General features: G+C 44.4%; 2 protein-coding genes across 4 annotated transcripts in view; one reads left to right on the forward strand and one right to left on the reverse strand.

Annotated features, from left to right (window-relative positions):
• Window position 1: 1 nt before the first annotated feature.
• The window catches only part of cUnh22orf23 (chromosome Un C22orf23 homolog), a 33159-nt gene continuing 18085 nt past the window's right edge, over window positions 2-15075 (reverse strand). The window contains exons 1-7 of one of the 2 annotated variants that reach the window (XM_079552809.1): window positions 1651-1748; window positions 1459-1543; window positions 1301-1363; window positions 629-793; window positions 427-552; window positions 254-354; window positions 2-187 (exon numbers count right to left, since the gene is read on the reverse strand). In XM_079552809.1, the coding sequence (XP_079408935.1) occupies window positions 98-187; window positions 254-354; window positions 427-552; window positions 629-793; window positions 1301-1363; window positions 1459-1543 (630 nt within the window). In that variant the 5' untranslated portion in view covers window positions 1651-1748 and the 3' untranslated portion in view covers window positions 2-97. Of the gene's footprint in view, window positions 188-253; window positions 355-426; window positions 553-628; window positions 794-1300; window positions 1364-1458; window positions 1544-1650; window positions 1749-15075 lie in introns of those variants that run through there. The other variant, XM_079552808.1, reaches the window with a different exon arrangement.
• klf1 (Kruppel like factor 1 (erythroid)) lies at window positions 7354-9293 on the forward strand. 2 transcript variants are annotated; one of them, XM_079553770.1, is made up of 3 exons: window positions 7354-7694; window positions 7890-8697; window positions 8749-8856. In XM_079553770.1, the coding sequence occupies exons 1-3, from the start codon at window positions 7620-7622 to the stop codon at window positions 8760-8762; spliced, it is 897 nt and encodes a 298-aa protein (XP_079409896.1). In that variant the 5' UTR covers window positions 7354-7619; the 3' UTR covers window positions 8763-8856. The 2 variants fall into 2 exon arrangements, with proteins under 2 accessions (XP_079409896.1, XP_079409895.1); XM_079553769.1 differs by having other exon boundaries at window positions 7355-7694; window positions 8767-9293.

Consider the following 15075-nt stretch of genomic DNA (forward strand, 5'->3'; position numbering starts at 1 on the left):
AGTGCCTGTATCCAATTTGAATTTGGGGTTGGAACTTACAGTTTTATGGTTCACACATACAATAAGAAGACAAATACACTATGTCCATCTAGTATCATTATTTTTCTTCCGTTTTGTCCATCTTTTGCGCCGATGTTCCTTTCTTCAAGGTCTGGGACTTGTCAAGCAGTTTCAGTTCTCTGATTCTCTACAATGATAAAGGGCAAGAGTGAAATGGCAAGTTGAACAGCAACTGCAAATTGAGTTGTTTTACCTGTGATATTTCAGAGTTGATTATGTTGACATAATCCTGCTCTTGTCCAATTAAGGCCATATCGTCCAGAAACTGTCGCCTTTCTTCAATTTCCTCCATGACTTGGGGGGAAAATAAGATGATATATTTATAATGTATTATATATTTTAATCATTGAGTTTTATTTATCTCACTTTCATCAAAGCGCTCCTTTTGTTGTGGAGGTTTTTTTGGGGGTCTTTGATTAATTGTGACTTCACTTTTATCTTTTCCCATTTCAAGGATTCTTTGAAAACGTTGTTTTTCCTTCTCAAGATCTCCTATAGAGACAAAAAGCCTTCATCTCTAGTAACATGTATGTAATTAGAAAACTAGTAGCTTAATTTTAAAACTTACGTGTAGGCCCAGGTCTAAACCTCTCACGAACGTAGCTGTCCCCTGCTTTGCACTGTTCCAGGCTGCGTCGCTTTTGGGGTCCATGTGCAGTAGATTGGCTTGGTTTTGACTGAGGAGGAGGAGATGAGGGCATGGAAACACAAGCCAAGTGCAATGGGGCTCCATCTATAAATGAAAAGAAATATGTCAGTCTTACAGAATAACGGCACTTTGTAACTCCATTTAAACTATGCGTTTCAAAGTAGAACAGGTGCTATCTCATAGTCCAGGGGTAAGCAGGGTTGTGTTGGTGGCTTGCTGATTTTGAAGAGATAGATGATCCTTTCTTTGGTGTGTATTTTGTATTTGTCTTTGAGTGTCCAAAACAACTCTATACAAGTTTGATTTATTAGTAGTAGTAGTAGTAGTAGTAGTGGTAGTAGTAGTAGTAGTAGTAGTAGTAGTAGTATATTTGTTTACATTATACATACGATATCTATAGTATATGTAAAAAAAAAACATGCTTAAAATTTTGCAGATTTCATCAACAGAACAACTATGCTTGAAGTTTGTTAGCTTCTACAACTGGAAAAGGCAGGTCTAATCAAATGCCAAGCCCTTCAAATGTATCTACATATTCTTATTTTTCAAGTACAATGTAATCATCGTGGATTGTAGGCCATAGCAACTCACTATTGAGGCATTCTCGGATCTGTCTTTTCTGAACATTGGCAAGATGGGACTCCTTCATCAATACTGAGGAAAACAAGGGGCAGTCAATGATCAATACAAGGCACTATGCACCATAACATAACAATTTCAATGCATAAACCAGTTTACAACCCACTCACATTTGAGCAGCTCCTGTGTCTCCTGGCTGTACGTGATGGGATGAGCGCAGTTCCATAGCCCCCCTGAGGTGTTCGGCTTGGCCATCTGCAAAGTCAATCAGTTAACACACACACAAAAAAAACATTCAACACAAGTTTTCAGCCACACATGCCTAATACACGTAACGCTATTTTAAGTACAGAAAGCCTTACTTTCAGGAGAAATGCGCTTCCTGTCGCTGCTAGCGGTTACCACAACAACCGAGTAACAACAAACTCAAGCTAGCTTAACGTTACGGTTTCATTTTTAAAGGTTATTAATTATTTGGGAGTAATTGATTCAATTATTGGTTTTCATGTTCTTTATTATTATTCCTCTTCCATCTTTTTCCCGATTTTCTCCAGCTTTCAGCACCTTCATGCTTTGTGCAATTTATGCAAGTTATGCATCAAAATGTTCCGCATGTTGAGGAGAAGGGTGCTATTACCCTTGGGACTTCTGCAACTTACGGTTTTTCCGCAATCGGCCAAAATGTCGGAGATTTTTCCCATTGACTTATAATGGGGCTGCCGCAAATCCATGCTTTTCTGCACTTTTTTCTGCATTTTCTGCAATTTCTGCACTTTGTGCATGTTCAGCTTCTGCAACTTGTGGGTTTTGAGAAAAAATTGTCCTTCTGCAGTTTTCCAGTTTTTTTTATACGAGAGTTTGAAATTTTTGCATTGGTGTGTATGTGCGAATCCAGCCAATGGGGAGACTCCAGGCCTTTCAGCCATTTGTGCAGCTTCTGCCAATCAAGCACTTTCAACAGTTTGACCAGTTTATGGAATTTAAAAGTTTATGCAATATTAATAATTTATGCAAATTAACCACTTTATGCATTTTAAAGCGTTTATGCAACTTAAGAGTTTATGCCATTTTGGATTTATGAATTTTAAAGAGTTTATGCAATTTACATAATTTATGCAAATTAACCCATTCATGTACTGCTACCGTGAACTGCTACCTTAACGTGGTGGGGTTGTTTGAGTGCCCGAATGATCCGAGGAGCTATGTTGTCTGGGGCTTTATGCCCCTGGTAGGGTCTCCCATGGCAAACAGGTCCGAGGTGACGGGTCAGACGAAGAGCAGTTCAGAAGACCCTCATGGACGTACGACATTCAAGGACCGTGACGTCGCCCGGCATGGCGCAGCCGGGGCCCCACCCTGGAGCCAGACCTGGGGTTGGGGCCCGAACGCGAGCGTCTGGTGGCCGGGTCTCTGCCCACGGGGCCCGGCCGGGCCCAGCCCGAAGGGACGACGTGGGCCCGCCCTCCTGTGGACCCACCACCCGCAGAGGGATCCGTAGGGGTCGGGTGCGGAGAGGACTGGGTGGCAGTCAGAGGCGGGTGCCTCGACGACCTGGTCCACATGCACAGCTTCTGGCGTTCGGGACATGGAACGTCACCTCGCTGGGGGGGAAGGAGCCTGAGCTTGTGCGGGAGGTTGAGAAATACCGACTAGATATAGTCGGGCTCACCTCCACGCACAGCTTAGGTTCCGGATCCCAACTCCTGGAGAGAGGCTGGACTCTCCATTTTTCTGGAGTTGCCCGCGGGGAGAGGCGGCGGGCTGGGGTGGGTTTGCTCATATCCCCCCAGCTCAGCCGCCACGTGTTAGAGTTCACCCCGGTGGACGAGAGGGTCGCGTCCCTACGCCTTCGGGTTGGAGACAGGTCTCTCACCGTTGTCTCGGCCTACGGGCCCAACATCAGTGCAGAGTACCCGGCCTTCTTGGAGTCCCTGGGAGGGGTACTAGATAGTGCTCCGACTGGGGACTCCATTGTTCTGCTGGGGGACTTCAACGCCCACGTGGGTAACGACAGTGAGACCTGGGAGGGGGTGATTGGGAAGAACGGCCTCCCCGATCTGAACCTGAGTGGTGTTCTGTTATTGGACTTCTGTGCTAGTCGCAGTTTGTCCATAACGAACACCATGTTCGAGCACAAGGGTGTCCATAAGTGCACGTGGCACCAGGACACCCTAGGCAGGAGGTCGATGATCGACTTTGTTGTTGTGTCGTCTGACCTCCGGCCGCGTGTCTCGGACACTCGGGTAAAGAGAGGGGCGGAGCTGTCAACTGATCACCACCTGGTGGTGAGCTGGATCCGCTGGCAGGGGAGGAAGCCGGTCAGACCTGGCAGGCCCAAGCGCGTTGTGAGGGTCTGCTGGGAACGTCTGGCGGATCCCTCTGTCAGTGGGGTCTTCAACTCCCACCTCCGGAAGAGCTTCACCCAGATTCCGGGGGAGGCGGGGGACATGGAGTCCGAGTGGACTCTGTTCTCCTCCTCCATTGTTGATGCGGCTGCTCATAGTTGTGGCCGTAAGGTCTCTGGTGCCTGTCGCGGCGGCAACCCCCGAACCCGGTGGTGGCGCCCGGAAGTAAGGGATGCCGTCAAGCTGAAGAAGGAGTCCTACCTGGCCTTGTTGGCTTGTGGGACTCCGGAGGCAGCTGAGAGGTACCGGCAGGCCAAGCGTGCTGCGGCTCGTGCGGTCGCGGAGGCTAAAACTCGGGTCTGGGAGGAGTTCGGGGAGGCCATGGAGGAAGACTATCGGTCGGCCTCGAAGAGATTCTGGCAAACCATCCGGCGCCTCAGGAGGGGGAAGCAGTGCTTCACCAACACTGTTTACAGTGCGGGTGGGGGGCTGCTGACCTCGACTGGGGATGTCGTCGGGCGGTGGAAGGAGTACTTCGAGGACCTCCTCAATCCCGTCGTCACGTCTTCCAATGAGGAAGCAGAGGCTGGGGACTCGGAGGTGGGCTCGCCCATCACCGGGGCTGAAGTCACCAAGGTGGTGAGAAAGCTCCTCGGTGGCAAGGCTCCGGGGGTGGATGAGATTCGCCCTGAGTACCTTAAGTCTCTGGATGTTGTAGGACTGTCTTGGCTGACACGTCTCTGCAACATCGTGTGGCGGTCGGGGACAGTGCCCCTGGATTGGCAGACCGGGGTGGTGGTCCCTCTCTTTAAAAAGGGGGATCGGAGGGTGTGTTCCAATTACAGAGGAATCACCCTCCTTAGCCTCCCCGGTAAGGTCTACTCCGGGGTGCTGGAGAGGAGGATCCGGCCGATAGTTGAACCTCGGATCCAGGAGGAACAATGCGGTTTTCGTCCTGGTCGTGGCACACTGGACCAACTCTATACCCTTCATCGGGTGCTCGAGGGTTCGTGGGAGTTCGCCCAACCAGTCCACATGTGTTTTGTGGATCTGGAGAAAGCGTTCGACCGCGTCCCTCGTGGTGCCCTGTGGGGGGTGCTCCGGGAGTATGGGGTCCGGGGCCCTCTGCTAAGGGCTGTCCGTTCCCTGTATGACCGCAGCAGGAGCTTGGTTCGCATTGCCGGCAGTAAGTCAGACCTGTTCCCGGTGCGTTTTGGTCTCCGCCAGGGCTGCCCTTTGTCACCGGTTCTGTTCATTACTTTTATGGACAGAATTTCTAGGCGCAGCCAGGGGCCGGAGGGTGTCCGGTTTGGGAGCCTCAGAGTCTCATCTCTGCTGTTTGCGGATGATGTTGTTCTGATGGCTTCAACGAACCAGGACCTTCAGCACGCACTGGGGCGGTTTGCAGCCGAGTGTGTAGCGGCCGGGATGAGGATCAGCACCTCCAAATCCGAGGCCATGGTTCTCCACCGGAAAAAGGTGGCTTCCCCTCTTCAGGTCGGTGGGGAGTCCTTGCCTCAAGTGGAGGAGTTCAAGTATCTCGGGGTCTTGTTCACGAGTGAGGGACGGCTGGAGCGTGAGATCGACAGACGGATCGGTGCGGCGTCAGCAGTGATGCGGTCGCTGTATCGGTCTGTCGTGGTGAAGAGGGAGCTGAGTCGGAGGGCAAAGCTCTCGATTTACCGATCGATCTACGTTCCCACCCTCACCTATGGTCTTGAGATTTGGGTCATAACCGAAAGGACAAGATCGCGAATACAAGCGGCCGAAATGAGTTTCCTTCGCAGGGTGGCTGGGCGCACCCTCCGAGATCGGGTGAGGAGCTCAGTTACCTGGGAGGGGCTCGGAGTAGAGTCGCTGCTCCTTCACGTCGAAAGGAGCCAGCTGAGGTGGCTCGGGCATCTGTTCCGGATGCCTCCTGGTCGCCTCCCGCGGGAGGTGTTCCAGGCATGTCCTAGTGGGACAAGGCCTCGTGGAAGGCCCAGGGCACGCTGGTGGGACTATGTCTCCGAGCTGGCCTGGTGTCGCCTCGGGGTCCCCCCAGAACAGCTGGAGGAGGTGTGTGTGGATCGGGAAGTTTGGGCATCTCTGCTGAGACTGCTGCCCCCGCGACCCGACCCCGGATAAAGCGGAAGAAAATGGATGGATGGATGGATGTATTTTACCACTTTATGCAGTTTATACAGTTTATGCAACATGAAATTTTATGCATTTTACCAGTTACCAGCAAAATAGATTATGCAAAATAAGCAATTTATGCAATTTGAACAGTTTATGCAATTTCTGCATTCGCTTCCCGCAATTCCGCAGTCAATTTTTAATTGTTATTTTTTTTATATATCACCACAAATAATCTGTGAAGAAACAAAATGGTACTCTCAATAAAAAATGCATTTACAACACATGGGGAGATTAGCTGGGGCCAGGGCCACTAATTTGGTCTTCAACTAATTTGAAGACCAAATTAGTGGGCCTATAGTTAAATGGTAATAGGCCGACCTAATAACATAATATCCCAAATATAATATTGTAAAATTAGTTATAAGTTATAGGAGACAATTTACAATTTAAAATATAAGCCTATATTTGTTTGATCTATAAATAAATATAAATACATTATTCTGATGGTACCTCCATACAATCTTAACCATGAAATATACATTGCTTCTGTGAACTGGAGACCTGTTGTCGTAGTGTCGTCTCTGTCGTCACACAGAGTGGGGGTGAGTGTTTATCAGCACCGGGCACCCTGATCGAAGCCCACAGCGGCTTAAAGTTCATTATCAGGCGAAGCAGCCTGTTTCTGCTACAACAACCAGATAAACAAATATCACCTTGCAGCAGGATCTTTCCTAGAAGTCAAAACTGCACGTACCCACAGACAAGACAGGCAGTAGACATGAAGAAATTTGCAATTTGACTAAGTCTTTTTTTTATTTTGTAGCAGGCACAAGCACATTAAAGGTGATTTAATGTTAGATTTTTTCCATTGTGGGACAAGGCCTCGTGGAAGGCCCAGGGCACGCTGGTGGGACTATGTCTCCGAGCTGGCCTGGTGTCGCCTCGGGATCCCCCCAGAACAGCTGGAGGAGGTGTGTGTGGATCGGGAAGTCTGGGCATCTCTGCTGAGACTGCTGCCCCTTCGACCCGGCCCCGGATAAAGCGGAAGAAAATGGATGGATGGATGGATTTTTTCCATTGTCATTTCTGAGTCTTCAATTTAATCCATAGTGTCAGTCTAAAGTGAATTCTTTACTAAATTGAAAGTGATTGTCAAATTTAATTTTCAAAATGGTCTTTCCTCTTTTGTTATTCTCCATTTAGAAACATGGTTCAGGTCAGTGTTTTTCAAAATTTTTTTAGTCACAGCACACATTTTCTATAAAACGATATAGGCTACCATCTAAAATATTACCAAATGAAATATGAAAAAGTAAATATAGTGTGACTAATGTGTGTGGCACTGTGTTTGGCTCCTCAGTTAGTGACAGTTATTTTGGCCAATGCAAACTGACCCGGGGGATTTTTAGACCATTATGTAGTTAAGAATAGGTATGTTAATTCAAAACATATGCTAAGTTATCAAATGACTATTATAACTGTGTTAAAATTCCTGCAAAAAAAGTTATTTGTTGTTTAGCATGAGTTCTTCAGAAAACCACAGAGGAGGAAGTTGGTTTACCCTTTAATGACTCTAATGAGTGAATGAAGCAACGTAGTAGTTTACGCTCCACCTCCTAACGGTCAACACCAATATGAAAAAGTGAGATTTGACGTTGAAGTTACAGCTGACAGAGATAGACAAGACAGAGGTGAGATATCAGTGGAGCAATGGAGCTGTGAGAAACTGTTGGTGCAGTCTCAGGACCCGACTGTAACTGTGGGAGAGGGATTGATGACAAGTTTTTGTTAATTTGGAGGTAATTTTCAAACAATTTCAAAGTTCAAAAGCTTGACATATAAGTCTGTACAATTTGAGGTGCTTGATGGCTGTTACACAAGCTGTACTCCCCTCCTTCAGCTCCTTCTCAAACTTTGTGACCTCCAGCGACAATATGCAAGTAAGTAACATTGTTTATATTCAACACAATGTCCATGGGGAACATGTTTGGTTATATTTATGGTTTTAGGTAATTTTAATGTTGATCTTTTTCACTAAAATATTTAAATGAAAGACTTAGTTGTAATATTTTCAATTTCAACAAGTAGCATTATACATGGTAGTAAGAATATGGGGTTTATTCTTTAATCTATAGGTTTGGGAATCGGAGGTGAGCCCTCTCCCCATGGACCCTCTCGGCATCAGGACGTTACCCCCAGACTCTGAGCAGCTACAGCTTCAACAACTCACCCCAGAGGAACTAGACAGCAGCAGCCAGGCGTCCTGGGACATAGATTTGTTACTGTCTGAATGGGACCTGAGTCCCTCACCTCAGGCCTGTCTCAGCACACATACTGAAAAGCAGCTTCCAGAGATGGACATTAACAAGACGTTCACAGAGACATGTCCCTATAAGGACCAGCAAGGTGGCAGCCTTGTGGCTGAACTTATGTCCACAGCTGAGAACTCAGCTGTCCTGCCTGAGTTGTATCGTCCTGTGTACACTGACCCTCAGCCCACTCGGTCACTCCCTGTCCTGAACATGGATCAGTTTGGTTATCCACAAGGAAATAACCTAGGCAGGCTTAGAGGAGGTCCCTCTAAGGTCCAGTCCTGGGAATTCAGTCCATATTACCCTTCTCCGCAGCCCTCTGTGGTGGCCTACACTGACCACAGGTTCATCCCTCCTCAGACGGTGCCCCATGACCCCAGACACTACAACTACATCCCTCACTTCGGCCCCAACGCTGGTGTTTTCTGTGACTACAGTCCACCTGCAGTACACTTGCACCAGCCCGGGCTGGTCCTGAGCTCTGCTCTCCCTCCGGGGGCTTTGGAGGGCAAACGTGGGCGCAGAACCCTGGGCAAAAAGAGACCTGCGATCCACAGCTGTGAGTACCCTGGCTGCACCAAGACCTACACCAAGAGCTCCCACTTGAAAGCGCACCTTCGCACTCACACAGGTAAGGCCCTAAGGCATAAATCAAGGTTTACACATCAGTACAGTAATAAAGACGTGTGTGTCTGATCAGGTGAGAAGCCTTACCATTGCTCCTGGGAGGGCTGCAGCTGGAAGTTTGCACGTTCGGACGAACTGACCCGTCACTATCGCAAACACACAGGACAAAAGCCATACGAGTGTTTGCTGTGTCAGAGGGCCTTCTCCCGCTCGGACCACCTGGCTCTCCACATGAAGAGGCATGCGTGAGGACAGGTCATACTAATTAGATGAACAATGCCAGAGATTTACTAGTATTGGAACATGAGACAGGAAAATGTCACAGAAAATTCACTTATTCAAGAACTAGCCAGGATTTAAAAATGTGCCAATGTGTTTTCACATATTTAAATACTGGCTACTGGGACCAAACACAGACACTGTAAACACTGGGCATTGAAACACTAACAAACTCAAACCTGTTATCTAACTTTACTTATTGCCTTTAGAGGTCACTAATATCAGTGTGGTAGGTATTATTTAAATGACTTGTGTTGTCTTCTTAGGTTACTACATTTTTCTCAGGTTTAACAAGTAGCATATTTATTAAGATGTTTTATAACACAAATAGGATATTATTTTAACTTACAAGGTTTTATAGTTTAACAGTGTGTTTTTGTAATATTATTTTAAATAAAAATCTAAGAGCTGTAGATTTTCTCTACTTATAATTATATTATATTTTTACAGTCCATTTCCGTGAACCTAATCACTCCTGACCACCACCAGAGTCACAAATGACTTACTAAGAGCTGTGTGTGAGGCTTTGACCAACAGAGGGCAGTCTTTCATCACTACACCTCGCAAAGGGAAGTCCGTCAGTCAACTGGACACTTTCCAATTAATCCTGACAATGAGGTCTTTTAACAGCACTATTAAAACTATAATACAAAAGTACAGTATGTGCTCTGAATATGAAACATCATTAACAACTAGGTCAGAGGAGGAATGTATTCTGGCCTATGGAAGTTTCCATTGTAACTCGTTATACAGGTTTTGTACAGCAGAGCAATTATGCTGCAGTGAACTGCACTGATTGTGCATTATTTGTCTCTGCAATGCACCACAGGGTCATCTCATGCCACGTGGATGTATGTAAGAATTGACTTTGAAATAATGGCCATATCATATTGTAGCAGCCCTGTTCACTACATTGGCCCTACTTTATGCTGACATTATAAAGTTTATGCAATTATTCTATACATGAGATGACACCAAGCACATAATAGCTTTTATCTGTATTTAACATTAGTTTAGTGTTCAGCGGTGGCAAAAGACAGTTTGACCCACAGCTGCCTCTGAAGTGTGCCGGCGGAAAAATGGCTGCCAATCTCATTCATACTTCTCACAATGAAGATGGGGGAAGTGTCTTGCCCTACGACAATGATAGTATGAAGTGGTCAGAGCCAGGATGAAGCATAAAATTAAATAAATAAGCGCTACCACAACAATAACATTTAAACCACTGTCACCACAAACAATAAGCATACAGTAATGATTAGTAATCAACAACACCACACACCACATGGAATACCAAGTCCTTGCATATTTGTTCTAACATATAAAGGCCATATGCCCGGAAGAGTCGCAAAGTACAAACAGTCAGAAAGTCATAGACAGGAGGTAGTTACTCATTGACAATAAACCTTGTGTGCTTCAGTTTCATTGCACTCTTTAAGACGTTTTAAATTAATTTGTACAAACTGTTTTTCTTATGACCCTGTAATAACTTGTATAATAATAACCAAACCCTACGGACTAACTATAGAGTGCTGAGATGACTCATGCCTATTGTACAAGGACAGCCTGCACATCAGAGTTGAATCTTTGTGGACATTATTGTTCTCTATGAACGTCACAGTGGAAGATTAAATGAAGCTTCATTCCAATCATTTTGTCCTTATTGCAATTTTACATTTCTTAAAGGAATAGGCCACTGTTTTTCCATACTGAGATATGTTCTTACCTTGTCTGACCCGTCACCTAGGACCTGTTTGCCATGGGAGACCCTACCAGGGGCACGACGCCCCCGACAACAGAGCTCCCAGGATCATTCGGGTGCTCAAACCCCTCCACCACGTTAAGGTGGCGGTTCCAGGAGGGGAAAATTATATATCACTTTTCCTAAATCATGCAGCATTACAGATTAGTTCAGTGGTAAACCACCTACTATGTACCCGGTGCATTTTAAGCCTTAAGAGAAATATAGAGTGACCCTAAGTGGCACTGCATAAGCACACAACTCTCACCCTGTCGTATATTGTAGTTTAATATTTGAACAGTCCTATAAACACTATCTATTAATGGATTTGCCTTATTAAACAGTGTTACTCCAGGACAACAGATACAATGCTCTTTATCTCATCTCTCAAGGGCACAGCTGCTATTGACTTGTGGCTCAGGCTTTTAGTGAAGCAATGGTGCTTTTTCACAGCGCAGAAAGTGAGCGGTAGATAGATACTAATGATTTGCTTGATTGTCATGATTTCTTGACAAATGCATATTCACATCTTTGCTAAAATATGGCCTGCACAAAAGAGCAGACTTTTTAAAAATGGTAGTAGTGACGACGACGATGATGATGAAGATAGCAATGGCAGTGATAATAGTAGTAGTCATAGAATAGTAGCAGCAGTTCAAATTTAGCCCCTACAAGTCCAAGTGTTACATCATACAAGCCTAACAAAGACGTGGCCCCTGTGACCAAGATATTTTAAAGGAATTGACAAAAAAAAAAAAAGTCTTGCATTTTTGGAGAACAGAGTTGTCCAATCTCAGCTGCGTGTACTCATTTCTTTCTTACAGTAGAAACTTGAGTAGCAGCTGAAATATAGTACTAAAGCTTGTTAAGTTGAAGCAAACCACCTATAACAGATTACAAACTATATCTTTGTGCTGCTAATTGAAGTATGAAATAACGCCAGGGCACTCCAATGATTTAAAATTAAAAAGCCTTCATTTTCACATGGCTTATTTGAATTAAAAACACTCCTTCGAACCTTCATCAGGGTACATGCTATATCTTTGTGCTGGTTTCAAGTCTGGACACATTATAAAGAAGGATCAAGGGAGGGCATCTATATATTTAAAAAGTACATAACGGCGCATTAATGTACATGTTATTACTGTACAAGCTAGCAGTCGTGTGAACTTCATGTAACAGCGTTTACACACCGGTAAATAGTAACATTTTAACTTATCAACTTAAGTAAATGTTAAATACAGATTGTTAATAGATACTGACGGTGCTGTTTGCTTTGTTACACAACCTCACATGGGAATGATGGGCCGCTCCAGCAGCACCAGACACACAGTGCACAGAGGGACAGAGGAGGAAGTGAGGAGTTTCCCGATTTGAACCTTACAAACTACACACACACAGTCAACCAAGGCTAGCAGCGCAGCTATTGTTATAGGGTCATTTACCTGCTTTTGTCCTTCACTGGAAACAATAGGGTTTTGAACTATGAATGCACAGACATTTCTTATGTTTTCCATTCATATAGACATACTTTATTTTAGGTTCTGGCCTTAAGGTGAAATGTCCCAAAAAAGCATCATATCTAGATTGGTTTGAGTCTAATTAATGTGATGAATGTATCTATACATGTCTTTCAGTCATGTGACTTTTGTTGTTATGGCGGCCATTTTTAATATCAAAGTAGAATTATGCAGTACTACAACATGTAACAATATCTTTACTCAGGATATAAGAGCAAGACAACTGATTGACAGTGGCATTTTTATGTACTCGTAATCATTGCTCAAGAAGATAACAGTAAAACACGGCCCCAGAGATGCACGTTTATGTGAAGAAACCCGTGAGTGTTTAAGTGTTAAAGACGTTAGCATGCTACCGGTTTGCATTTAGCTTCAACAGCTCAGCTCCGACCCTGAACCACACTCCAAACATCTAACCTTGGACACAACATGTGACAGAGGTCTGAGCTGTTACTGTAGTATTTCCTCAATGTTCATTGGTGTGAGCCACACATGTATGATTATCGTGTTGAAGCCATTGACAGTTGGTCGACAGTTGCTAACCGTTAGCATGCGTCTTGAGCAGCTTAAACACTGAGTCAGACTGAGACTCTGTTGACATGACAAACTGTAAAAATCACACAGAAGGATTTTCTTTGTCTTCTTTGATGGGTTAATTTAGTCTGAGGAGAGAAGCAGATCTTTAGTAAATCCTACTGTTGCTGTTACGTCTGTGCCACATTTGCTGGTTTCGTCACATAAACGTGCGTCTCTGGGGCCGTGTTTTAACTGTTATCTTCTTGATCAATGATTACGAGTACATAAAAATGCCACCATCAATCAGTTGTCTATTATTTTCACCCTGAATAGAGATATTGTTACATGTTGTAGTACTGCATAATGCTACTTCGGTATTCAAAATGGCCACTAGAACTATCCGTTATGTCACTGGAAATGCATATGCTCTGTCATTCTTTGTGTCAAATAAAAAAAGGCAATTTTTTTATCAGGTTCAATGAAAGGGAAATACATATAATTGGCTTCATAATCCCCATTCTGTTCTTGGAAATGAGGAGCACTAAAATGGAAAGGTCAATGTGCTGTATAAAGAATTAAAAGACCTTGTGATTGCGCAAGCATGAAAAGATTACACAACGTTTTTCACAAGACAATAACGGATTAAATACACAAAAGGTTTCTTGTTACTTAACTAGTATATGTAAGCAGTTTAAAACCAGTCCGATGACCCACATTGTTTAATGGTATTCAACTCCAGTTCTGTGGCATATCTGCGTTGGCACCTTACAACTAAACATTGGTCATGAATGTTCATGTTTATGCTAAAATAACTGAGAAGATTGCGTCAGGAGGGGCAATTTGTATTCTATGGATTTTGTTTTAAGTTTTTGGTTATTTCTATTCATGGATTAAAAAAAAGTAACCAGGCAATACCAAGCCTGAGTATTGCTACATGTTCAAACTCGACGGGAATACAAATTACTTGCTGTAAGTGACCAGAATGCTAAACTTTATCCTCTGATGATCTATCCTCTGATGCCGCTGAGGCTGAGGCAACCTGTGAGGAGATCTCCATCTCCAGATCATGGTCAGGAATATGTTCATGTGCATGTTTTGGTTTAATGGGGGAAACTGGAGCACCTGGAAGAAACCCATCCAGAAACTTGCAAATTCCTCACAAAGGACCACACAGTTAGAAAACTTTGTTGCTGTGAGGCAGGAGCACTAAGAGCAAAGAGATAAACCACAAGTAATGGTAAGTGTGGAGATCCAATCAGCTTCATCTTATCCAACACTGCTCTATAGCATTTAAAAAAGCTGCATCTTAGCTTCAAAAACAACCAACTCCACAAAAGCCCACGTCAATAAGTCAGGCTACTGTTTGCTTTTAGGGGAACAATTCCTAGATGACTCTAAATCCGTTCCTACAGATTTCTGAGAGTTGCATCACGGCTCACAAACACTACTTCTGCCATTGCTAAGCCGTGTTGTAACTTGAAACACAGCAGCCCAGGGCCAGCGTCCCTGCATCTTCATAAAGAAGACATCCAAATGTGTCTTCTTTAGAAGAGACACCCAAATGTCCACAGCTGCACCGAGACGAGAGAGGAGCAAGCGAGGAGGAAGTGTCGTCTCCTGCAGATTGCTCAAAGAAAACAATGTCCTCTTTTATTTTGAGTTCACCCCGGCTGAACTGCAGTGGAGCGGTTAGTCAGTCCTTACATGCCCTGAGTGTTTCTGGTTACGTAACAGTGCACGCTTTTCATATGGGTGTTGCCACTATGTGCAAACTCTATCCTTATTTGACTGAGAGACGGGAAGCGGACTAAGTGCACTGACTTTAAAAACACAAAGGATCAGACCATTTTCTGCTTTAGGCACTTGTACATGCACATAGGCTATTGATGAATTTAAGTTTTGTTTAGTTTTTATTATTTCCCGGGACTCTTTGGTGTTGCGGTCTAACAGAATAAAACAAATCGTCTTGAGACAGTTTTATAAACGTAAAAATATAGCCATGTTTACAGTAGGCTCTAGAGGTTTAAAGAGGGATCTTATGTTGTATTTCTTAGTCTTTATTAGTCTGCTTAAGCAGGTCAAATTACAAAAGGGCTTTGTTGTGCACCCTGGTAGAAACAACACTACACAAGAATGTCTCCTATTGTCTTGATTTTGTAAACATAACTTAAAACAGAAGTCAGTCTAAAATTGCAGATGGCCCTGAGTGCCACCTGAAGAATTAGGCTATTTGATTATTATTGTGAAGTTGATCTATTGCTTGAATCTGTGAGAAGCAATTTCGTCAAGGTTTTAAGGAAGTCGTCAAATGCACATCAAATACCAT

Source organism: Gobius niger (genome assembly GCF_951799975.1).
Source record: "Gobius niger genome assembly, chromosome: 3".
In the NCBI taxonomy this organism is placed as follows: domain Eukaryota; kingdom Metazoa; phylum Chordata; class Actinopteri; order Gobiiformes; family Gobiidae; genus Gobius; species Gobius niger.